This window comes from Protomyctophum parallelum (assembly GCF_964188405.1).
Source record: "Protomyctophum parallelum genome assembly, chromosome: 9".
Lineage (NCBI taxonomy): Eukaryota > Metazoa > Chordata > Actinopteri > Myctophiformes > Myctophidae > Protomyctophum > Protomyctophum parallelum.
The window spans coordinates 44,501,377-44,527,348 of NC_139706.1; the positions used below are offsets into that span (position 1 = coordinate 44,501,377).

Consider the following 25,972-nt stretch of genomic DNA (forward strand, 5'->3'; position numbering starts at 1 on the left):
ACAGTTAACACAACAATATGCTAAATTATGATATTATATAATTAGGATAATTATATTTTAGTAATATTGTTCCTGGTGTTCTACACACCAAAGGCTTTAACCTTTGCTGACTTCTATGGATGAAATCAGTTGTGGACTCGTGGCAACTTTAATCCATGCTGTCAGTTTGCACAGTACATGAAGATTAATTTAAGCACACTTTTGGTCACAAACAACCTTCCTCAGGGATGATGGATGACACAGAAGTGTACAGTTCAAAAGAGACATGTAGCCGAGAGGCAGAAAGGAAGACAGATAAGCTGTGAAGAACACATTTATAGGTAGCCACTCTTATCCAGAGAGACTTACAAGTGTGAAATTGGAATAGCAGAGTAACGTTAACGTAAACAACAATGAATAATCAAATAGAGCAAGGGGTCTTCAAAAGGGGGTTAGCGGATACTCCAATTTACCTCAGGGCCGTCACATCTGATATATATTTTCTTTACACTAACTATTTGAAACATTGCATCCTTATTTGTAGTCCAAAAAAACGCCTCGGCTATTTTCTGCAAAAGGCTGGGTGTAGAGGGGGAAAAGAGCAGACTAAGTACAGAGTGAAAGGTTTAAGTGGTTGGTTAAATGTCTGAAAATACACATTAACATGAATCCAACATACACTGATGATAGTGCTGAAAATCTATGAAATCTATGAAAACTTTTAATCTATGAAACATATTCATATATAAATATATAAACCCTGATGTTTTGTTCAATCTTCAGTTCCTGTAATGTTCAGTGATTTGGAAAAAACCCCGGTTCGCCCCGGTAACGAGATGTGCACGTACGTGCACACGCTCTACAGTGGGGGGGGACGTACAACAGGACAACAGCATGTGCACCAAGGCCCGCCCCCACTCGATCATGATTGGAGGAAGGCTCCTCTCATCTTGATTGGATGAAGCCTGCAGGGCTCTCTAGCCAAAAACGAAACCTACGGGGTTTTTTTTTACCCCAGGGGTTAACTGGGGACAGGGCACACTATAGTAGGGAGGATTATCCAAAAAGTGATATTTGAATTAAGAGAAATCACGGAATATACCTTTAAATTACTCCAATGAAAATGTATTCCAAAGTGATCCACTAATATGCAAATGTTATGTATGGTACAGTACAGCATCCATATTAAATGTTATGTATGGTACAGTATGCATATTGAATGTATACAATGATGGGTACAGTAGTAAAGCACAGAGAGTGGTAGTGATTAATGTAATCTTTCTGGGCTGGTTGCCATGGTGAAGTAGGCCAAAGATATGCTGTACTGTACATAAACATTAGCAGGATGCACTCCGCATTTAAACATACAGTACAGAACTGTGTGTGCGCATGTGTGTGTGTGTGAGTGCAGTGATACAACGGTTTTCTATCATTTTTCATTTCATCATGTCATCATTGGGTCTGTGTGGAAATGTTCAGCGATATTGTCTCATACACACACATTCCACCAGGACTGAGATGGGGGGGAAGAGAGTCTAACCCATTTTGAACGGGCACCCATTTTGGTGTCAGCATCATGTTATGCTTTAGCTATTGAAAAATAGCAGACCTACAAGCTCATATCGCGCCACTTGGTGGCGCGATACGAGCTTGTAGGTCTGCTATTTTTGAAAAATCGAAGAACGACTGACATTTTTTAGAATCTGATCTCAGGTCAGAATGGGTTAATCAGACCAGTGTGTGTCCAGCGGACACCTCGTATGAATCTGATCTCAGGTCAGAATGGGCTAATAAGCCCCAAGGACAGTTTCTGTCAACCACCAACAAAATGTTCCTTTCGTTGCTGTCGGTAAAAGCCTCTTATCGCCATACTCGATATTGTTTAGTAAATTACAGGTAGGGTAAGTGATATTTTTGGTTAAAACAAAAGGTTTTTTGTTAAAGGGTTAAATCCCAATATTCTGATAGTAATTGTTGTTATAGACTAGAATGTTTGTTCAATAACAGGAGTCTCCCTGTCTCTCCAGCTCTTTAATAAACTGTCACGGTGTGTGTCAGGTTGAGGACCCAGATGCAGAACAAGCAGGCAGTTAGGTAAAGTATTTATTAGACAAAGAACACTTAAAGGACAACTTTAGTTTTTTTCAACCAAGGTTCATGTTGTAGGTTGTTATTAGAGAAACTAAAAGATTGGTTATTTTTTTTCCATTTGCTGCTTTCTTTCGTTTTAGGGATTTTAGCTGTTTTGTACAGGGGGGCGGGGGCATTCGAGCATGGTGCTAAATATGTATTTTTTTACAAAATATTATGGAGATTTATTTTATTATTATTTACTATAGCCCTAATAAACCCCAGGAAATTACATCTGGCCACAAATAAATCACAGGATCTACTGAATGTGACGGTAGCCTACTGGGGGGAAGCCACACTGTGGGCTGTATTTTGCGTGTCTTAAGTACCAGGTCTTATTCCCTAACTTGAGTAAACTAAAGACCTGGAGGTGTGATCAATGCTCTTTGGCCACTCAGAATAGCCAAATGGCATTGATCACGCCTCCAGGTCTTTAGTTTACCCAAGTTAGGGAATAAGACCTGGTACTTAGGACACGCAAAATACAGCCCTAAGTGTCATAGGCTCAATGTCAGTTTGACACATTCAGTAGATCTCGTGATGTTTTGTGGCCAGATGAAATTTCCAGGGATTTATTAGGACTATAGTAAATAATTAAAAAATAAATCGCTATAAAATGTTGTAAAAAAAATACATATTTAGCCCCATGCTCGAATGCCCCCGCCCACCTGTCAAAAACAGCTGAAATCCCTAAAACGAAAGAAAGCAGCAAATGAAAAAAAAAGAACACTCATCTTTTAGTTTCTCTAATAACAACCTAAAACATGAACCTTGGTTGAAAAAAACTAAAGTTGTCCTTTAACAGCTTACATGGTGAAGAGGCAGCACAAAACAGGCAGGAACCACAGTAACATCAAACTTGGATCTGGCAGTGAGAGCAGAATGAGTCCAGTACTTATAGACCACTACAGGCTGATAGTGAAGCAAACACAGGTGAGTGTCATCAGGCAACTGCAGGCTAATGACAGAATGGAGACAGGTGTGTAACAGGGGATGAGGTGAGACAAGACCATAGAGTATTAAAAGGATAGAGACTAAACTGCCTGGCGCGAAGCTCCGCCCCCTCCGCTATTCATGTCAGTGGAAGTTGCTCAGTGGCGTTTTGAAGCACCCGGAAGGCTGCCGGAAGTACCGTCTATTAACGCATTTTTTCGCTGATTCAGCATTTGGACACCAAATTTTGGTGTCCAAATGCGGAAGTGCAGCTGGGCTTTAACATTTGGTGCTCGGTTGCACGGGGTTTCCTCGTCAAGAATCCACGGGTCCGCCTGCAGTCCTTCCTCTTACCCAGCGCTTCAACATTGGAGTGCATAGCTGGCCCCTTGGACAAGACAGGCAACAACTAGGCAAAACAGGAAACACTGAGACAATACTACAAAATAAGGGTAAATAGTAAACAGTTCACAGTAAGATCATGACATAAACAGATGTCAGGTGGGTGACAAAATTTCAGCCAATCAGGAGAAAGTAGCCATTCACCAGCTGTGTTCCAGTTCCACTTTTGTCTGTTCATTTCTTTGCGTCATCACTTCCAATTCCACTTGTTTAATCTGTATCCTATCCTGACTGAGTTCGTTATCCTAATTAAATACAATTGGTATCCCGTCATGAAAATGTATTTTCTGTTTACTAAAAAGCTGGAGATGGAGATTCCTGTTACTGAACAAACACTCTATAGCAATGAGTATATATCACAATATAGAGCTTTTTAAAAATGATTTTAATCAAAGAAAATCCCTTGCCCTAATGGTGTGATTAAACCATAGCAGAGCATACTGTAGCATGCTGCAAAGCCAAACTAAACCCCCTTAGAGGTACTGTCATGACTCTTGCTTGCATCTTGCTAAGCATTATTACAAAGAAAAAACAATATCAACCTCTGTCGGGTGGAGACCTCATATCCAAAACTATTGCTTTACAGGATTCAAATTCTAAAATGGCAAAAGTAGCAGATCTACAAGCTCGAAACGTGGCACGAAGAGCTTGTGGATCTGCTACTTTTGATGCTCTTGTGTATGGAGACATGAGGTTTCAGCCTTCATATTCTCTAATGAAAATATATCGATTTCATTTTTGGACTGTAGATGTCAACACAAATGGCTGCAACCTGCTACATGATGCATGTACAGGTGCATGCGCATGCATCACTGACCACGTTCTGTGTTGTTTATGTAGCCTATACATGTGCACACTGACTGCGTTCTGTGTTGTGCAGTCACGCATGTGCTGCAGCCGCGCATTCACTTAATGCGTTTGTGGGATGTGGGAGGGGGTGAGTGCATATCGTCTCTGTCGGGTGGAAACCTCATGTCCAAAACGCTTCCTTTTCAGGATTCAATTTGAAAAAAATCCATAAGCTCAAAATGCGTTGCGTGCAGATCTGCTTCAAATATGGAGATGAGAGGTTTCTTCCCAATGGCGACAATGTGTATCTGTCAGTGTCACATTGTGCGTGCGTGCTTGTCGTGTAGGGGTCGTATGCTCAGATCTGCGTGCGTGCGTGGTTGTCGTGTAGGGGTCGTATGCTCAGATCTGCGTGCGTGCGTGGTTGTCGTGTAGGGGGTCGTATGCTCAGATCTGCGTGCGTGCGTGGTTGTCGTGTAGGGGTCGTATGCTCAGATCTGCGTGCGTGGTTGTCGTGTAGGGGTCGTATGCTCAGATCTGCGTGCGTGCGTGGTTGTCGTGTAGGGGTCGTATGCTCAGATCTGCGTGCGTGCGTGCGTGGTTGTCGTGTAGGGGTCGTATGCTCAGATCTGCGTGCGTGCGTGCGTGGTTGTCGTGTAGGGGTCGTATGCTCAGATCTGCGTGCGTGCGTGCGTGGTTGTCGTGTAGGGGTCGTATGCTCAGATCTGCGTGCGTGCGTGCGTGGTTGTCGTGTAGGGGTCGTATGCTCAGATCTGCGTGCGTGCGTGCGTGGTTGTCGTGTAGGGGTCGTATGCTCAGATCTGCGTGCGTGCGTGCGTGGTTGTCGTGTAGGGGTCGTATGCTCAGATCTGCGTGCGTGCGTGCGTGGTTGTCGTGTAGGGGTCGTATGCTCAGATCTGCGTGCGTGCGTGCTTGTCGTGTAGGGGTCGTATGCTCAGATCTGCGTGCGTGCGTGCTTGTCGTGTAGGGGTCGTATGCTCAGATCTGCGTGCGTGCGTGCTTGTCGTGTAGGGGTGGTATCCTCAGATCTCCGCAGTCTGACAGAGTGTGAGTATCAATGTCCCATCTGCCCCGGGTGGTTTCTATGTTTGACACTTAGCGGAGCGTTGCTACAACACCCCGAGGACGCGTGGGGGGTGGAGTGGCGGAGTGGCGGAGGGCTGGAGAGTGTGAAAGGGCAGACAAGGAAAGAGGAGAGCAGGGGTGGGCGGGGTGGGTCACTATTTGCCGTAGCCTTTACACGTTCTACACCACGTGCTGTCGCATGGAGGACATGCGACGAGAACAGAGGAGAAGAACAAGAGGAACTCAGGTTGTCTTGTTTCTTAGAACTGTTTTTCAAGCTATTATTATTCATTATTAACCCATTCTGAACGGGCACCCATTTTGGTGTCGGCATCATGTTATGCTTTAGCTATTGAAAAATAGCAGATCTACAAGCTCATATCGCGCCACCGAGTGGCGCGATACGAGCTTGTAGGTCTGCTATTTTTGAAAAAAAAAAAGAACGACTGACATTTTTAGAATCTGATCTCAGGTCAGAATGGGTTCATCAGGACCAGTGTGTGTCCGGCGGAAACCTCGTATGAATCTGATCTCAGGTCAGAATGGGTTAAGGTTTCTTGGATGCACTCCACTGTTCTCTCTGCACTGAAGGGTATTGTAGAGCAGATTAAATGTGATAAAGGGAGAGATGGAGCAGAAGGTGTGAAGGAGGGCGTCGAGGGAGGAGCTCCTTTTCTGTGTTAGACATTCAATTACTGTGCTGACACACTTGATGTGAGGGACGGGGACAAGTGAGGAGAGAGAGAGAGAGAGAGAGAGAGAGAGAGAGAGAGAGAGAGAGAGAGAGAGGGAGAGAGAGAGGTTTGATGTTTCATGGCGTGGTGTAGCATGTTGCAAGGCAGATGTAATCATCACTGAGGAAGACGAGAGGAGAGGAGAGGAGAGGAGAGTTGGGGGCAGATGAGGAGACATCAAACGCTCCTCAGACATTTTCAGTTTAAGAGGCCCCATAACTGAGAGTGTACAGATGGAACTGAATGGACCATTTCCATTTGTACACTCTCAGAGTTACAGACAGACCCCACTTTGAGAACCATTAACCCATTCTGACCTGAGATCAGATTCATACGAGGTTTCCACTGGACAACACACTGGTCTGATTAACCCATTCTGACCTGAGATCAGATTCTAAAAAAATGTCAGTCGTTCTTCGATTTTTCAAAAATAGCAGACCTACAAGCTCGTATCGCGCCACTCGGTGGCGCGATATGAGCTTGTAGATCTGATATTTTTCAATAGCTAAAGCATAACATGATGCTGACACCAAAATGGGTGCCCGTTCAGAATGGGTTAAACAAACATCATGCTATGGACAAACAGTACAATTCCATAGACTTGGCTGCCACATGACACCACATTTAGTACTCTAAACAAACAATAAAAGTCCATAGACTTGGCTGTCACGTCTATGTTTGTTTTAATGGACTCTAAACAAACATTAATAATGTCCATATAGATCCGGCTGCCATATGACATAATTTCCGAAAGCACAGACGGCGCCCCTCAAAAACACCTTTGGATGAGTATCAGCTCCATCTCCACCGCCACCATCGGACCTAATTTAGGACATTCTGACCTGAGATCAGATTCATACGAGGTTTCCACTGGGGACACACTGGTCTGATTAAGACAGCAGGTGGATGGAAGGCAGATGGATTACAACCTCTAAAAGAGGTTCCCACACAGTACAAATTCTGTGTTCATTTATCTCTGTACAAATGTAACCAAAATGTATGTTCTCACTCTCAGAGGTACAAATCTCTATAATTGAACTGAAATGAAACTTTGTGGAAAGACCCACGTGGCCTGAAACCGGTCGCTGTCGTCGGTTCATGGCTTTGTTAACATTAGACCCGAGCTGAATGTTTGAACAAACGTGTAGAACCGTATCTTCACGTAAGAATGTTTACAAACATTTCACAATAGTTACCAGGTGGTATACTAAATGGACCTGTATAGATCTTTAACAATTGAGAGCGTAAAACCTTACATTCTCAAGAGTTCAATTGATGTTAAACAACTTCATTACTTAATTTAACCCTATAACACTAAACATGTTTTTTGTTACACCATCACTAAACACTTAGACCCGAGCTGAATGTTTGAACAAACGTGTAGAACCGTATCTTCACGTAAGAATGTTTACAAACATTTCACAATAGTTACCAGGTGGTATACTAAATGGACCTGTATAGATCTTTAACAATTGAGAGCGTAAAACCTTACATTCTCAAGAGTTCAATTGATGTTAAACAACTTCATTACTTAATTTAACCCTATAACACTAAACATGTTTTTTGTTACACCATCACTAAACACTTATTATACCCAATTCCGTAATACATGAGGATGAGAATGAAAAGGCAGCCGGGCAAAAACGGTGAAAAAAGTGCATATGACCCAGGGGGGCAGTCAGCCAGATATTTCGTGAAGCCTCATTTGAAATCGGTAGTTCATATAATGGCCTGTTGTGGCGCTGGACTGGACCCAAAAAGCCCCATAGCTCCATAGAGGCCCATGTATTTTGGCCCAACTTCACCTAGACTGTATTACCTTAATAAACATGGTCATGAATACTTTCTTCTTCCAGTCACTCGTTTAAAGTCTCATTTCTAATGTCATAATATTCTTTTTGGAAAATTATGGTCCCATTAATTAAAAAAATGACCATAAAGTCGCGTATGTTCTGAGGGGCGTGGCTACCGTTACAGTCTATGATCGGGATTCCCCTCCCACTCAAGAGTCTTCTCCTCCCACTCAAAATAAAAACCAACGGAGAAGAAGGGGGGAAGTCCCGCCTCGTTGTCTGGGCAGCCAATGACCAGCTGGTACAAAACGGAGCCAGCCAATGGCCAGCTGGTACCAAACGGATCTAGAAAGATGGCGACTTACATCAGGAATTAGCATATTATTACAGGCTTCATTTTACGTTCATGTTAGACGTGGGGAACGCTTTGTCCATATTTTTTACAGTCTATGATATGACCACAAATATTCCTAAAAAAATTAATGGAGCTGGGAAATTCTTTTTGGTCCACCCATTCATGAGACATGTGAGAATGGTCCAGTGAAAGGGGCACGGTGGCACAGTTGGTAGTGCTGTCGCCTCACAGCTAGAAGGTCCTGGGTTCGATTCCCGCTCGGGGCGCTGTGGGTTCTGGCGGCGTGTTTCCTCCTCCGCGTCATCAGTGCCCATACCCGAAGGCGGGGTTGGCGAAAGGGCCTTTCTGTGTGGAGTTTGCATGTTCTCCCCGTGTCCCCTAGGGTAGGTACCCTCACAAAAACATGCAGTAATCCTGGTCTCTAAACTGCCTCCCCCTGGCCAGCCGGGACGCCTGATGGAGGGGAAAGGAACTGGTTGGAATAACGTGTTCCTTCCACGCGCTACGTCCAACCAGGGAAACTCCCCCCTGTCAGGTGTAAAGGAGCAACTTGGACACTCAAGCATGAAGGCAGCATGAGTTAAGTCCGTTGCTCTCCCTAGGTTGGCGGAGGGTGTGTAGAGCCCAGGATCACATCACAGGATGATTGACACAGGGGTGAAAAATGGGTTACAAAATCGTGGGACAAAAAATATAAATTAAAAAAAAGAATGGTCCAGTGAAGAAAAACATAAAGTCCATTGTGGGTGTATGGGATTTCTCTCAATCACACTATCACTAAACACAGGTGAAAAACTAAGGATGTGCATGGGCAGGGAAACAACATATCTTCTATGATGTGCACTGAGCATCAAGGTACCGAAAGACCCACCCACCTCAGACATCAGCAACATATTACGAAAATATTATCGTCCGGATGAAAAATCACCCGTGTTTAGTGTTCTAGGGTTAAGAGAAGTCTGAATGGAGGATAATTGTTATTTTGATCCATGTTGGCCTGTTATCTCTCCAATCAATACAGCATGGCATTGTGGACAAAATGTTAAATATTTACTTAAAACTAAATATTCTAAGTGGTTCAAATTCATAATGGACCTTGATATGAAAAGGGTTGAAAAGCGTTTCCCTACTCTTGTGACAGACTCAGAGGGCGCCATTTTTTTCCTTTGTTTAGCTAATGGGTTCCCAGATTGGTGTTTCCCAACCTGGAGAAGCACTGGAGGGGCGCTAAAGAGGGGGCACTGGAGGGGCACTAAAGAGGGGGCACTGGAGGGGCGCTAAAGAGGGGGCACTGGAGGGGCACTAAAGAGGGGGCACTGGAGGGGCACTAAAGAGGGGGCACTGGAGGGGCACTAAAGAGGGGGCACTGGAGGGGCGCTAAAGAGGGGGCACTGGAGGGGCGCTAAAGAGGGGGCACTGGAGGGGCACTAAAGAGGGGGCACTGGAGGGGCACTAAAGAGGGGGCACTGGAGGGGCACTAAAGAGGGGGCACTGGAGGGGCGCTAAAGAGGGGGCACTGGAGGGGCGCTAAAGAGGGGGCACTGGAGGGGCACTAAAGAGGGGGCACTGGAGGGGCACTAAAGAGGGGGCACTGGAGGGGCACTAAAGAGGGGGCACTGGATACACATTTAACATCATTGTAAAGCACATTAGTATACTACTGTATATTAAACCTGGCATCCCAATTTTAGGAATGTCAAATTGGCAAACAATAGTGAACATTTCAGAAATAGCTCTCAGATAGGTGAGCTTTTAGATCTGCTTCTCTTTCCGGAATTCGTTAGCGTTTTTTATGTATATAAAATGTATATACGTGTGTACAAGTATCTCAGCTCTTGTCAGATGTAAGAAGATGGGCTCTGAGGAACAAAACGAATGGCTGGGAACAACTGCAGTAGGCTTTTTGTTAAGATATCCTTGGCTCGTTTGTTGAGCGTGCTTGAAGCCGGATCGAGGGCTTCTCTTTGTTCTGCGGCCTTCCACAAGCTACAAACTCCCCCTGTCAGGTGAAAAGAAGCGGTTTTGACTCATTTCATTCTGCATGCATAGAAAGGAGCATGAGGTCAGCCCGTTGCTCTACCCAGGATGGCAGAGGGAGTGTAGCGCCCAGGATTACATTAGACAATTGACACTGGGTGAAAGAAATGGGTTGCAAAATCATGGGATAAAAAAGTGGAAAAAAAGAAAAAAGCTGATACAAGCTGCAACACGTTGTGAGCTTGTAGATCTGCTCTTTTAAAATAATTGGTAAAGTGTGTGCATGCGTGCGTGTGTGCGTGCATGTGTCCTGACTATCCCTCTGCTAGATCTCAACCTCAGCCTAATTAAAAGAGCTGACACACACACACACACACACACACACACACACCACACACACACACCACTACCATCTTGATGACAAAGCAGTAGTAACAGAATGCAATAACAATAATAATAGCAATATAATAGCAGTGTGTGTGTGTGTGTGTGTGTGTGTGTGTGTGTGTGTGTGTGTGTGTGTGTGTGTGTGTGTGTGTGTGTGTGTGTGTGTGTGTGTGTGTGTGTGTGTGTGTGTGTGTGTGTGTGTGTGTGTGTGTGTGTGTGTGTGTGTGTGTGTGTGTGTGTGTGTGTGTGTGTGTGTGAGACTGTGTGTGAGACTGTGTGTGTGTGTGTGTGTGCGTGCGTGCGGCAGCGTGCTTGCGTAAAAGACGGAGAGCAAAGCACAGAGGGGAGGAGAAAACGGAAAAGATGACAACCACAAATGCACACACACACACACACCAGAAATAAGGGCATTTTCTCTCCCAGCGCGCTTCTTGTCTGAGACTATCATGAAGTAGGTTACTCGTTTTTATCGGTGTGTGTGTGCTCACGCACGTGCACGCAAGGCCATCTGTCTCCCACTCCTCTCACTGAGACACTAATTACAGGATTTTACACTTCTCACACACACACACACACACACACACACACACACACACACACACACACACACACACACACACACACACACACACACACACACACACACACACACACACACACACACACACACACACACACACACACACACACACACACACACACACACACACACTCTCTACAACGTCAGGGGTCTTTGAAGTACATTCTTCTATTCTCTACCCACTGTTCTATCTCTCTCTCTCTCTCTCTCCACACAGATCGATGGGGTCTAATGAGGGAGTATGGATGTCTCACCGGGGGGCAGAGAATGGAAACACATCCAGCGTTGAGGGAACAATTACACAAGGCTGAGAGCCTCCAGAACACTCCTGGTCTTGGACGGTGGAAGACGTTTATCCCATTCTGACCTGAGATCAGATTCATACGAGGTTTCCGCCGGACACACACTGGTCTGATGAACCCATTCTTTTTTTTTTAAGATATTTTTTTGCGGCTTACGCCTTTATTGATTTTTTAAGGGATAGAAAGTAGGCTGACAGGAAACGGGAGAGAGATGGGGGGATGACATGCGGTAAAGGCCGTGTCGGGTCCGGGAGTCGAACCCGCGGCACACCGCGACTGGATCACCAGTCCGGTGCCCAGACCGTTACGCTACGGCCTGGGCCGATGAACCCATTCTGACCTGAGATCAGATTCTAAAAATGTCAGTCGCTCTTTCGATTTTTCAAAAATAGCAGACCTACAAGCTCGTATCGCGCCACTCGGTGGCGCGATATGAGCTTGTAGATCTGCTATTTTTCAATAGCTAAAGCATAACATGATGCCGACACCAAAATGGGTGCCCGGTCAGAATGGGTTATATACTTTTATATGTTATCGGTAGGCAGGTATCTTTGATCGCCTGGCTACGTGAGACTGTCACTATCAGACAACCACATTCAGAGCTTCGGATGAGCGGTCTCCGACCGTTTCTGGTTGTGTTCTGCGCCTCAGAGATGTCGTGACTATAGCCAAACTATAGTAGTGTGATTGGTCAGAATTTGGTCAGACCATGGGGGCGATATATTTTTGTTTTGTTTTTCCGCATTCAGCAGCAGCAGCAGTGGAGCGAGAGTGAAGAGCAGCGATAGTTTGGAAGGGACACAAGCCAACTTCCAGAAGGTACAGAAAGACGCCTCTGAAATATCTTTCTAGAGACCAAATACAACCGATCGCTTTAAATGGAAACTCAGGATTTGACTTGGAAGGTGATCATGGTGCAAATTAGGGACAAAAATAAGCCTCTTCGTCTTGACAGAGGAGAGTTGTGCAACACACACAAACAACAGAGACAGGGGAACCAGGAGGGGAATCCCTGTACACCCCTTCATTAGCATGTATTCCAGGTCACCCACTTTTTTTCTGGCGAGGAAGTGGGTGCTGTGATGATGGGGAGGCACACATTAGTGGCCAACTTACAATTCACTTAGTGACACACATTTTATCTTACAGGAATGAGACCGCGTGTCCACACGGAATAGTGAACTGATATCATCATCTCCACTTTTAGTCAGTCAGTCAGTCAGTCAGTCAGTCAGTCAGTCAGTCAGTCAGACTGAGTATATCTACAGGTCCATTCTGGTCACATTTGTACACTAGTTAAATTGTCAGGTTTATTTCTCTACATCAGGACTAACAGCCTTCTTCAGTGTCATCACTGAAGAAGGCTGTTCGCCGAAACGTTTATGTATACGCCTAAGTGCAGGCACTTTACCACAGCGCCACTGCATAGTACGATTGTACTGGGCATCATGACGAGAGAGGGGAAAACTGCCCCCCCAACACACACACACACACACACACACACTAGATAGAGAGGATGACGGATCGGATGACCTGGATATATTTACAGTATGCTCCGGTTTGCACCCTGAAGATAGCAGATCCACAAGCTCACAATGTGTCGCAGATGCGGCCCGTGGTGAGCTTGCAGATCTGCTACTTTGGCCACGCCACTCGTCGTAAGACAAAGTATGGATTGGGCTTTAGATATGTCACTGCCAAGAAAGCTACAGTGCGCTCTCTCTCTGTGCGTGCGTGCGTGCGTGCGTGCGTGATATTTATCGTGCATGCTGGCATCGAACCAAGACTCCAATAGTTTTCAGATGCATCAATGACTACTGTATATGAAACTATGAATTTCTAATGGTAGAACAATTATCCACCCAGGCAGACTATGGGGGTGCAAGTGTCAGTGATATATAGTACTACAAGTACCTATTGTACAAGTGCTGGAGGACTTGCTTTTTACAAATACTTGAGAATTCATAATTACAAATCAGTGCAGTTTATTTAAGATCAATCCCAAATCCTTTTTTATTACCATTTTAAAAACATTTTAAAATAGTGAAAATAGCTGATCTACAAGCTCACAAGGCGATAGATAGATAGATAGATAGATAGATAGATAGATAGATAGATAGATAGATAGATAGATAGATAGATAGATAGATAGATAGATAGATAGATAGATAGATAGAACCCTGCCGTGCCTTTAACATGAGCACAGGGTCCACACAGCGCAACTCCTGAGCCCCATTCCTACGGTAGAGAGAGAGAGAGAGAGAGAGAGAGAGAGAGAGAGAGAGAGAGAGAGAGAGAGAGAGAGATGCCTTCATGTCTTGAGGTTTGGATCAATCTCTCTCGCTGGTGTTGCTGTGACAACATCATGTGAAATGTCTAGAAGGCCAATTGGATCAAATTTGACTGAATTGAATTGAGCAGCGAACGTGAGTCCTCTCTCTGCCTGCCTGCCATTACGCCCCCCCCCCCCCCCCCACGCCCCCCCCCCCCCCCCCACCCTCTCTGCCTGCCTGCCATTACGCCCCCCCCCCCCCCCACCACCCTCTCTGCCTGCCTGCCATTACGCCCCCCCCCCCCCCCCCCCCCCCCACCACCCTCTCTGCCTGCCTGCCATTACGCCCCCCCCCCCCCCCCTCCCCCCCCCACCCTCTCTGCCTGCCTGCCATTACGCCCCCCCCCCCCCCCACCACCCTCTCTGCCTGCCTGCCATTACGCCCCCCCCCCCCCCCCCCCCCCCACCACCCTCTCTGCCTGCCTGCCATTACGCCCCCCCCCCCCCCCCTCCCCCCCCCACCCTCTCTGCCTGCCTGCCATTACGCCCCCCCCCCACCACCCTCTCTGCCTGCCTGCCATTACGCCCCCCCACCACCACCCTCTCTGCCTGCCTGGGCTGCCTGCCATTAAGCCCCCCCACCACCCTCTCTGCCTGCCTGGGCTGCCTGCCATTAAGCCCCCCCACCACCCTCTCTGCCTGCCTGGGCTGCCTGCCATTAAGCCCCCCCACCACCCTCTCTGCCTGCCTGGGCTGCCTGCCGTTACAGCCATACTGGAATCTGCTCCCATGCTGGACCTCACTGTCAGAAACACGCACGCACGTTGCTTTCCTGTCATTATGGTGCTGAATTGACATGCAGTAATAGCAGTATACATGTGTAAAAGAACACCATGGAACTATATAGCTGTGACATTTTGCAGAGACTCAAAGAGTGCGTGATCCCCCAGCCCCCCCCCCCCCCCCCCCCCCGCCTCTCTCCCTTACGTACACGCCAGGCAGGCTGACAGTGATTGTGTTCCTGAAGTCTGCGTTCGACCTTGGGGAGCACATTTGAAGGTCACAGCAGCCTGTGTGCGGCGGTGTAAGGCTGATGTGCCGCGCGTGCACGCACGCACGCACGCACACGCACACGCACACACACAGTTGTAGCAGCATTGTCCTCCAGTCCTGGCGCCTACCTCACTATCAGCAAACATCTAACACAGATACATGAAGGGACGGCTGCTCGCTATAAAGAGCCATAACTACAGAGAGAGAGAGAGAGAGAGAGAGAGGAATAGCCTGCCCTAAAGGATGCTGCACGCGAAGGGAGATAAATGTCACCTGGGGACGCTGCGTGTGGAGAGATAAATGACACTTGTTTATGTCCCCTGGATGTCACACGGTGCAATAACCTCTTGATGTACGGCACATGGTTCATATTGAAGTACGTCCTGATTTGAACTGTACATTCAGCTCTATATTACAGAACAAACGGACTGTTTGAGCAGAACGGAACACCTGTGAGTGTTATAGGGAAGAGGCCCGGGAGTATAGGACCAGTTATGCTGTGAGCATAGAGTTATATATGTGGGTTTTGAACAGGGGGGCAGTCAGCCAGATATTTCGTGAAGCCTCATTTGAAATCGGTAGTTCATATAATGGCCTGTTGTGGCGCTGGACTGGACCCAAAAAGCCCCATAGCTCCATAGAGGCCCATGTATTTTGGCCCAACTTCACCTAGACTGTATTACCTTAATAAACATGGTCATGAATACTTTCTTCTTCCAGTCACTAGTTTAAAGTCTCATTTCTAATGTCATAATATTCTTTTTGGAAAATTATGGTCCCATTAATTAAAAAAATGACCATAAAGAAAAAAAAACATCGCGTATGTTCTGAGGGGCGTGGCTACCGTTACAGTCTATGATCGGGATTCCCCTCCCACTCGAGTCAAAATAAAAACCAACGGAGAAGAAGGGGGGAAGTCCCGCCTCGTTGTCTGGGCAGCCAATGACCAGCTGGTCCAAAACGGAGCCAGCCAATGGCCAGCTGGTACCAAACGGATCTAGAAAGATGGCGACTTACAGTGCAGGAATAACAGGCTTCATTTTACGTCCATGTTAGACCCGGGGAACGCTTTGTCCATATTTTTTACAGTCTATGGTTTTGAAGCACGCGGAAAGACGCTCCACTTCCACACTGTCTTGATTTGGGCACCAAAATGTGGTGCTAATTAACCGCCTGAATGGATCCATGAACGAGCAATCCGAGTTACCCGCGGGCTCTATCCCATTCTGACCTGAGATCAGATTCATACGAGGTTTCCGCCGGACACACACTGGTCCTGATGAACCCATTCTGACCTGAGATCAGATTCTAAAAATGTCAGTCGCTCTTCGATTTTTCAAAAATAGCAGACCTACAAGCTCGTATCGCGCCACTCGGTGGCGCGATATGAGCTTGTAGATCTGCTATTTTTAAATAGCTAAAGCATAACATGATGCCAACACCAAAATGGGTGCCCGGTCAGAATGGGCTATACATGCTTGTGCATGCCTTGCCTACAGTTCCAGCTTTGGCCAGCAGGGTTTTTTTTACGTCTGGGTTCCTGGCATAATACGCCAACAAACCAAGCAGTGCATGTGTTGTTGTTGTCGTCAGCGTACCTTCAGTGTGGATGGCAGACACGTAGCTCCAGTTGTATCTCTTCACGATGTCCACCATGGCCCGGGCCTGCTGCGCGTCTGACGGCACCACGCGCATGAAGTACTTGTACAGACTCTGGAACGTGATTAAAAAACCAAATGAATATAGGAATCATGAAGTGGTTATTCAGACTCTGAAATGTGATTAACCCATTCTGACCTGAGATCAGATTCTAGAAATGTCAGTCGCTCTTTTTTTTTTTCAAAAAATAGCAGACCTACAAGCTCGTATCGCGCCACTCGGTGGCGCGATATGAGCTTGTAGATCTGCTATTTTTCAATAGCTAAAGCATAACATGATGCCGACACCAAAATGGGTGCCCGGTCAGAATGGGTTAAAAACCAAATGAATATAGGAATCATGAAGTACTCGTACAGACTCTGAAATGTGATTAAAAAAAACGAATGAATATATAAAAAAAGGAAGTACTTATACAGACCCTGAAACGTGATTAAAAACCAAATTAATTATGATTCATGAATGTAACAATTATCGTATATGTATGACACCGGGTCACTTCTAAAGCAGTGGATCCCATACTTTTTAGCTCGAGACCCAAAAGCGACAAAAACTAGTTCAGCTCAGAGCATTTTTCGATGTGACACATTGTGAGTTATGTGACACTATGAGCTATTGTTGGCTATATTTTCACTACTTTTTTAACATTCTTCATATTGTATACAGCACTTTCATCAACCAAGTGTTTTTGTTTAGGTTTTTAACACATTACGACCTGAGGCCGATAAAAGTATTCTAAATCCTAACCTGTGTTGCTATATCAGTGGTGCTTAACCCCTTCTGACCGGGCACCCATTTTGGTGTTGGCATCATGTTATGCTTTAGCTATTGAAAAATAGCAGATCTACAAGCTCATAGCGCGCCACCGAGTGGCGCGCTATGAGCTTGTAGGTCTGCTATTTTTGAAAAATCGAAGAACGACTGACATTTTTTAGAATCTGATCTCAGGTCAGAATGGGTCAATCAGACCAGTGTGTGTGTGTCCAGTGGAAACCTCATATGAATCTGATCTCAGGTCAGAATGGGTCAATCAGACCAATGTGTGTCCAGTGGAAACCTCGTATGAATCTGATCTCAGGTCAGAATGGGTTAAAGTATTTCCTGTCAATGCGCCCCCCCCCCCCCCCCCCCCATAACAAAATAATGTTCTAGGGACCACGAGAAGAAAAGATTTGATGTGTATCACGGTGGTTCTCAAAAGGAGTCCTAGATGGGGGGTTCCAGGGGGTCCCCAGCTAAATTGGTAAATTTTGCATCCAACACATATGCATTAATTTTGGGGTCCCTGGCATAAAAACGTCTGAGAACCACACCAGCGTTATATCAGATCAGACTCCGGCTGAGGTCAGGTGTGTTGGCTATACTGTACCTGCGTGATAAAGATGTGCAGCTGAAGGCAGCTGCGAGAGATTAACAGTAGAATGCAGTGGAGCAGGATGGAGCACAGTGGATGCTTTGTGCACATGGACTGAGGACAGTTAGGAGCTGTCCCCATGACAAAGAGAGGAGGAGGATACGGGGAGAGAGGGGGACGACGACGAAGGGAGAGTTATAGAGAGAGAGAGACAGAAATAACGCGTGCGAGAGAGAGAGATCGAGAGAGAGAGACACCGAGAAAAATAAATAGGGAGTGAGGGAGAGGAGGGGCAGGGAGGTGGGGAAGGAAAGGCATAGAGAGTGGATGAGGGGAGTAGTGACTAGTGAGAGAGGTGGAGGGACTGATATTTCACTCACGCAATAATCCAGGCCAATAAATACTGCCAAATGTCTGTGTCCGTCTAGTTCAGATTCAGTGCACACGTTGCAGACGAGAGGGCGGTGTCCAGCGCCGAGTCGGTCCAGAACGGCCCATGTGATGCAGACAGATACAACCAAGCCCCCAGAGCGGCTGGCCAACGTTGAAGCCACCAAACTCTAACTGGACAAAGCTGGAACTGCAGGCAGCATATTTTTGCCCCGTGCATTTATAGCATGAGTAAACCCCCACGCAGCTGGGGTTTAACACACAGCACTCGTTAGCACTTTACGCATGTTGCCCATTCAGTGGAATTCATCAAAATCACTTCATGGATATTATCTCAAGTTTTCCTCGTGACATCTCAGGGGAAAAGATTAGCATATTGCTGTAAAGTAATGGCATACGTAAATGTAAGGTGATATATTGTTTTAATTTTATTTATTGTGTTGTATTATGTTGTATTTTTTCTGTATATGTGACCAGTGCCAGCAGAATGTGCCTCATGTCGCCAGAATGAACATGCCTTAAATCAATAAATAAACTCGTTTTTTTTTTTTATGTGATTTTCTTTTTTTTCCATATTAATACAGTTTGAATGTTGAAGAAGGTTTTCATTCAAACAGATTGTTCATTTGGGCAAATTAAATGTATACATTTATACGTCAAAGTGGGCTTGTTTTTTAACAAGTTTCTGGAGGCAGAAGAGCGCAGTTCCGAGATTTGCATGTTGGTTACGATTGGTCCTGGAATCTCTTTGTCCTCAGGTTTCACGCTCTGATCACCGCCCATTAGCGTGCTTGTGTTTGTAAACACAGAAGTATTCTGGGCATTTGGGTTAGACTTTACAGAAAATAAACAAAACCACGTATAGCTACTCGCTGAAATACACTTCCCAGCTTGGAGTCTTTCACCAACAAACAACAGGCTAGAAGCTAGCTAGCCTAGTTAGCTAGCCGTCTGTGTGTTAAAGAGCAAAGAGATCACACGTCTTTTCTTTTAATCACAACTCGCTCATTTCTTGCTCATTTAAAAAAAGGTTATATACTATGTAAACTATGAAATGCAGGCTTTCATTTGGTATATAGAACGTTTGTGTAGGCCGTCTCTAAGAAACGGTATCAATTGAAAAGGAAATGTCGGAAAACCGCTTAATTTTTTTCCTCGCGCACCCAGCAAAGAGCTACGTCTTTTCAAATACGGCCGTTAGTACTGTTAATTCAACATCCGGTGAGGGGAGGATACGGATCGTGTATGTATTGTGTATATAAATCAGGGCATACAGTGGGTGGGCTTTAGACCGGATGTAAGCCTTGCACACTAAATAGACACCCGATGTAGTATGAATCCACCCATCGAATGCACAGGAATTACTATAAATGAAACCAGGCATTGTGACTGCATGTGGACAGATCTGTTTATTAAAATAGCAAATCTACAAGCGCACAACATCATAGCCTGATGCGTCGATTTTATTTATTTAAAATACTGGGTCAATTGTCTGACTTTGATTGCTTAAAGTAGACCTGCATAAAATGGTGTACTGCAGCTATTTACAACCAGGTAGTGTATAAGTTAAATTGAACACTTAACTTAATATTTAATACTTGAATACTTATACTTAGTATTTAATACTTAGTACTTTCAAAAGGGTTTATTGGGGCACCTTACAAATTGCATTGTTTGTTCTACTGGCTTAAACATGTCAGTGTTTCTAGTGTTGCACTGTTGACAGCTAAAACGTCCTATTGTCTCTTGTCCCTCCCATTGTCACACCCACTTCTGTCCAGCTCTAAGGTGATAAAATGTTGTGAATATTGAAAAGGGCTTTTCTCAGCTTTGGGTGAAAGGCCCCAGTCATTTTAAAATGGTTATATCTCCTTCAATTATTGTCCAATTTCATTGAATGATACATCATATGAAAGCTTACATTCTGTACTTTAATAATCTGTAAAAATCTGAAAAATGGAAAAGGCGACATGAGGCATGTTTTGTTGGCACTGGTCACATATTTGTATTGTACTGTATTAACTTTTTGTCTTGTTTGTGTTTCATTTGTTGTCTATTTGTATGTCCAATTCTTTTTTTCCCCCCTTTTTTTTTGTCCATCTCCTATTTTTCTATGTAAAATCTGAAAAAAGGAATAAACATTGAGTCACAAAAAAAGTAACCCAATATCATTCAGGGGTGCCGTGGATCAAAGAGTGTTATTTACAGGCTGTCATTCCCTGAGACAACAATGTTTGAGAGGCAGTGCTGCACCTCATACTGTACATGGGCAAATGGTAGCCCGGGAGCCACTTGCAGCCCCCACCATCACTTAATGCGGCCAACAGGTTAATATCAGACTGATATATTATTGATTGCGACCACAGGTCGCACACATTTACTATGAAATTGTGTATTTCCCGTCAGTGTGTTGTTTGGTTGGTTGGTCACCCCAGGACATCAATATTAAACCCATATTATTATTAAAAAATATATTCTTTGTGCTCAACTGTGTGTATGTGTGTTCTGCATAAATGGCTGCTGGGTCGCAAGACAAATTTCAGTTTGAACTGACAATAAAGTACTATATCACATAGGGCTGTCAAAAAAAATCGATTCGCAATGCATTATGGCCTGGGTTTCTGCATAGTGCATTTACTACCAGCTAAGCTAAGCCTGCCAATTGTATTTATTTTACACCTGTTTTAATACTAATGTATTGTTCTGGTATTGAGTGAGAAGAGATTTTGTAACTTTTGTACTGGTTCAAATTTGTGCAAGCTAAATCAATGAGACATGTTCTTACTCTTGGATTTAACCTTTGTGTGTTTAAATCATTCAGTTGATAAAACCTTTACAATTATACAAGCTTTTTACTAAATGTACTCTGCTTTCATGCCAGAAGACTGGAGTAGATCATGCTAAAATTCTATTTAATTGTTTTTAATAAAAATAAAAAACTGCAAAAAATCTTTTTTTAATCGAGAATCGAAAAAATCGAAAAGATCGTTTTTGAATCGAATCGTCACCCCAAGAATCGGAATCGAATCGTGGGACACCTAAAGATTCGCAGCCCTAATATCATATCATAATAATGATGCATGAGAGGAGTTTGGGATAGCAGCAGCTATGAAAACGGATACAAATCCCACATGCATCATGCAAGAACAGCAGCAGCATTTCACCTTTCCCAAAACATGATCGATACGACATAGTATATGAACTATAGTGGCCCTCTCCATCCCTGCTGTACCTTGTCACTGAGGTCCATGCTGGTGGCAGAGTAGGCGATCTGCGGTATGTTGAAGAGCTGCAGGAGGTTCTGCACCTGGATGGCCACGGAGCTGGACCCGGGCCCGATCAGGCCCACGATGGGCTTCTTCCCCTGCATGGGCGTCGCCAAGGGGTCCGCGCACCTCATCGCTCCGCCGCCACCGCCTCCCCCTGGGCCTGTCGCCGTCACGACATGATTATACTTGACCATTCATTGTCAAACTGAATAATTGTGATTAATAATTTAATTACAAGCAATGTGCGCATTGTGGGCTTGTAGATCTGCTGATTTTTCAAAATATCTTTATACAATTGAAAACTTGAAATGGGATTTTAGACAGGGTCACTAAACATAGTAACTTTAGATTTAGTTCTTAGGCAAAAGCACACATATAAGGCAACTGTAGCTTGTCCCTATATATGTTAGGGTTATACTGTAATCCACTAAATCATGTGTGGTACAGTAAATGGTGCATTTATATAGCGCCTTTATCCAAGGCGCTTTACATAGATTGTGCATTACATTCACCCTTCACCCATTCATACACCGATTGCGGTAGAAGCCATGCAAGGTTCCAACCAGCACATCGGGAGCAATTTGGGGTCCAGCGTCTTGCCCAAGGACACTTTGACATGTAGACAGGAGGAGCCGGGATTCGAACCGCCGACCCATGGATCATTGGACGACCTGCTCTACCTGCATTTCTATATTGCAGTATTGATATTTTTACTTAAAAAGTGTGAGTAATTTTATCCAGCACTGAGCCATACCTCCTCCTCCTCCTCCCCCCGCCTCTGCCTCGGCCTCGTCGAACGAGACCAGGGAGTCGCGTATGAACTCGATGCTCTGCTCCAGCGCCACGGCCGAGTGCCAGCAGGAGTCTCGGATCTCGCAGCCCAGCGTGATGTTGGGCAGGATGCGCGGGTCGGCGTTGATGCGGTCCAGCGTGTACATCATGGCCTCCACGCGCTGGATGCCATACTGCTCGCGCACCGAGCCGCACTTGCGCTCGTGGACCTGCATAAGCGCAAAAGAGGGGGGGGGGGGACACCCAAAAACAACAGGATTTTAATGATAATGTAACATTAACGTATTGCCTGCCAATGAGATTCTCGTCACGATGTCTATTCAGTAGTTTTACGATACATGGCGCTCTTTGGGAACCTGATAGTCACCATCATTGAAACCAGGAAATCACGTGATACAATTAAAAAACAGCTCCCATCCACTTTTCTCAAATTCCTGTAGCGTTCCACTTCCCCGTCCGCCAATATGGTATTTTCTGCGGACCATAACAAAAGAAAAACGCTAAAGCTAAAGCGAAAATCTCTGTGACCGATCATAGTGGAGATAAATATTCTGTGACTACTTAATGGTTAATGATGGTTGTCTAATTGTGCTGAGCAGGGAGAAATAATGTAGCATAGCCTGAACACTAAGATGAAATATTATATCCACACATATTATCATAATAAAATATTGGTTCAAACTATTTGTGAGTTATCTGACTGAACTTAAAATATGGTTGCACGTCCCAAGAAGTCAAACATTTGCTGAAACAGCACATGTTGACTATAGGGGGCATATGAGTTACCATTGTATCCCTATGGGGACATTGACCCGATCGGCACCGAGTCGGCTGAAGTGGAATTCGCAACATTGAGCACAGCGGCGCCTTTCGTGGCTCAAGTGCACTTTAGACAGCGTGCCTCCGTCATTTTAACTGTTTTAGCGGGTTTGAGAATGTCACTAAAGTATTCCTGCAGGTATGGAAGTGGGAAGGCACCGTTTGACTGGAATAGAGCGTCGCAGTCCCTCCCCCTTTCAGAACGACGAGTGGCCCAGGAAATGAATCGCAATGCATTTTCCCCATAGGCTTTTCTTAAAGTATTTATTTAAAGATGGTTACGCCGCGGACAAAGCCAACTCGGATCGTGACAAAGAAGAAAAACAAAACAAATAGTGTTGTCTCCTGCCTTTATTTTCTTCTTTCTAATGATTTGATCGGCCCAAAATATTGTGTTCATTGTCATGATTTGTCACGATCCGAGTTGGCTTTGTCCGCGGCGAAACAAAATGCAGGGAAAAATGCATTGGGATTCATTTCCTGGGCCACTCGTCGTTCTGAAAGGGGGAGGGACTTCGACGCTCTATACCCCTTCCAGTCACCATTTGGTTATACAACATCTATTCCTCACATCCTACTGTACTGTAGTTCTGGGGACATTAGCAGGCAGACACACACACACACACACACACACACACACACACACACACACACACACACCTTGTCCGCAGGAGGCTGGTGATGGACGGAGAACAGCGCCCCGATGATGATGTCACCAGGGATGTGCGCTACGACCCGCCTCTCAGACTGGGCGGAGTCGGCCGGGGTACGCCCCGCCCACAGGGGCAGGGCCAGCAGCAACCACCACAGCATGTTATTGGTGCGTTTCTTTAGGGGCAGGGCCAGCAGCAACCACCACAGCATGTTATTGGTGCCTTTTTCTGTTTTTCTTCTTTTGTTTTCTTCAAAAAGACGACGGACGTTGGCGATAGTTAATATTGTAATTCACTGACCAGAGAACAGCTCTTAGTGATGCTGTCGTTTGCCATAGTGACCTACGTTTGTGTTTGTTGGTTTGTTTGTTTGTTTGTTTGTTTGTTCAACACTGACATTTTTCCAAATGTCCTTGATTTACATTTTTTGGAGAATTTTTGAAAGATATGTTTTTCACATTTTTGAACAAGCAGATGGTTTCTTCATCACAGTCCACAAGTGGATTGTCACTGAAACTGGAAGAAATTACATCACAACCGGACAGTCAGAACAGGAAATGACATTGTTCCAGCGTGGCGGCTCGGAGCGTTCATCTGAGCTCCTCGCTTTGCTCTCATTGGCTGAAAGACTTCCCAGCAGCAAAGTTGGTCTCCATGGTAACAGGTGACAGACATGTGGGCCTTACAACCTGTGAGCAGAGAAGAGAAAATAAGAGAATTAGAACAGTGATTTTTTATTTTTAACTGTTTCAGTGGCATGTCCGAGAAAACGAGATTAATCTACCTTTTTCCAGGACGCCACGCCCGAGAGAACGAGATTTGATTAATTGCCGTTAATCCAGCGTTTAACTTTTTCTTTTGCATTGTTTTGCATTTTTAGCTAACCCTGCATGCATGCACGCCGTCTTTATTGGCTAATGAAAACACTGAATGCATCGCTAGTAGGACCCGTTGGGCCTCTGCAGAGCTGGGGGGCTTATTAGTTTCACTAGTAGGACCCGTTGGGCCTCTGCAGAGCTGGGGGGCTCTAGTAGGACCCGTTGGGCCTCTGCAGAGCTGGGGGGCTCTAGTAGGACCCGTTGGGCCTCCGCAGAGCTGGGGGGCTCTAGTAGGACCCGTTGGGCCTCCGCAGAGCTGGGGGGCTCTAGTAGGACCCGTTGGGCCTCTGCAGAGCTGGGGGGCTCTAGTAGGACCCGTTGGGCCTCTGCAGAGCTGGGGGGCTCTAGTAGGACCTGTTGGGCCTCTGCAGAGCTGGGGGGCTCTAGTAGGACCCGTTGGGCCTCTGCAGAGCTGGGGGGCTCTAGTAGGACCCGTTGGGCCTCTGCAGAGCTGGGGGGCTCTAGTAGGACCTGTTGGGCCTCTGCAGAGCTGGGGGGCTCTAGTAGGACCCGTTGGGCCTCCGCAGAGCTGGGGGGCTCTAGTAGGACCCGTTGGGCCTCTGCAGAGCTGGGGGGCTCTAGTAGGACCCGTTGGGCCTCCGCAGAGCTGGGGGGCTCTAGTAGGACCCGTTGGGCCTCTGCAGAGCTGGGGGGCTCTAGTAGGACCTGTTGGGCCTCTGCAGAGCTGGGGGGCTCTAGTAGGACCCGTTGGGCCTCTGCAGAGCTGGGGGGCTCTAGTAGGACCCGTTGGGCCTCTGCAGAGCTGGGGGGCTCTAGTAGGACCCGTTGGGCCTCCGCAGAGCTGGGGGGCTCTAGTAGGACCCGTTGGGCCTCTGCAGAGCTGGGGGGCTCTAGTAGGACCCGTTGGGCCTCCGCAGAGCTGGGGGGCTCTAGTAGGACCCGTTGGGCCTCCGCAGAGCTGGGGGGCTCTAGTAGGACCCGTTGGGCCTCCGCAGAGCTGGGGGGCTCTAGTAGGACCCGTTGGGCCTCTGCAGAGCTGGGGGGCTCTAGTAGGACCCGTTGGGCCTCCGCAGAGCTGGGGGGCTCTAGTAGGACCCGTTGGGCCTCCGCAGAGCTGGGGGGCTCTAGTAGGACCCGTTGGGCCTCCGCAGAGCTGGGGGGCTCTAGTAGGACCCGTTGGGCCTCTGCAGAGCTGGGGGGCTCTAGTAGGACCCGTTGGGCCTCTGCAGAGCTGGGGGGCTCTAGTAGGACCCGTTGGGCCTCTGCAGAGCTGGGGGGCTCTAGTAGGACCCGTTGGGCACAACACAAACATTGGACTGGCAGGACAAAAACAGCTAAATAACAGATCTACAAGCTCAAACAAGTTAGGAGGAAAAAAAACCTACTGGACTGGCCTTAGGCATGGTTGGACAAAAATACCGCATGGGC

General features: G+C 46.1%; 1 protein-coding gene across 1 annotated transcript in view; it reads right to left on the bottom strand.

Annotated features, from left to right (window-relative positions):
• The window catches only part of grm5b (glutamate receptor, metabotropic 5b), a gene marked incomplete at both ends in the record, with an annotated part of 93,633 nt that extends 69,717 nt beyond the window's left edge, over positions 1-23,916 (bottom strand). Inside the window, 4 exons of the mRNA XM_083773278.1 lie at positions 16,371-16,485; positions 21,405-21,601; positions 22,196-22,442; positions 23,713-23,916. Of these exons, the coding sequence (XP_083629404.1) occupies positions 16,371-16,485; positions 21,405-21,601; positions 22,196-22,442; positions 23,713-23,916 (763 nt within the window). The remainder of the gene's footprint in view (positions 1-16,370; positions 16,486-21,404; positions 21,602-22,195; positions 22,443-23,712) is intronic.
• Positions 23,917-25,972: the final 2,056 nt, after the last annotated feature.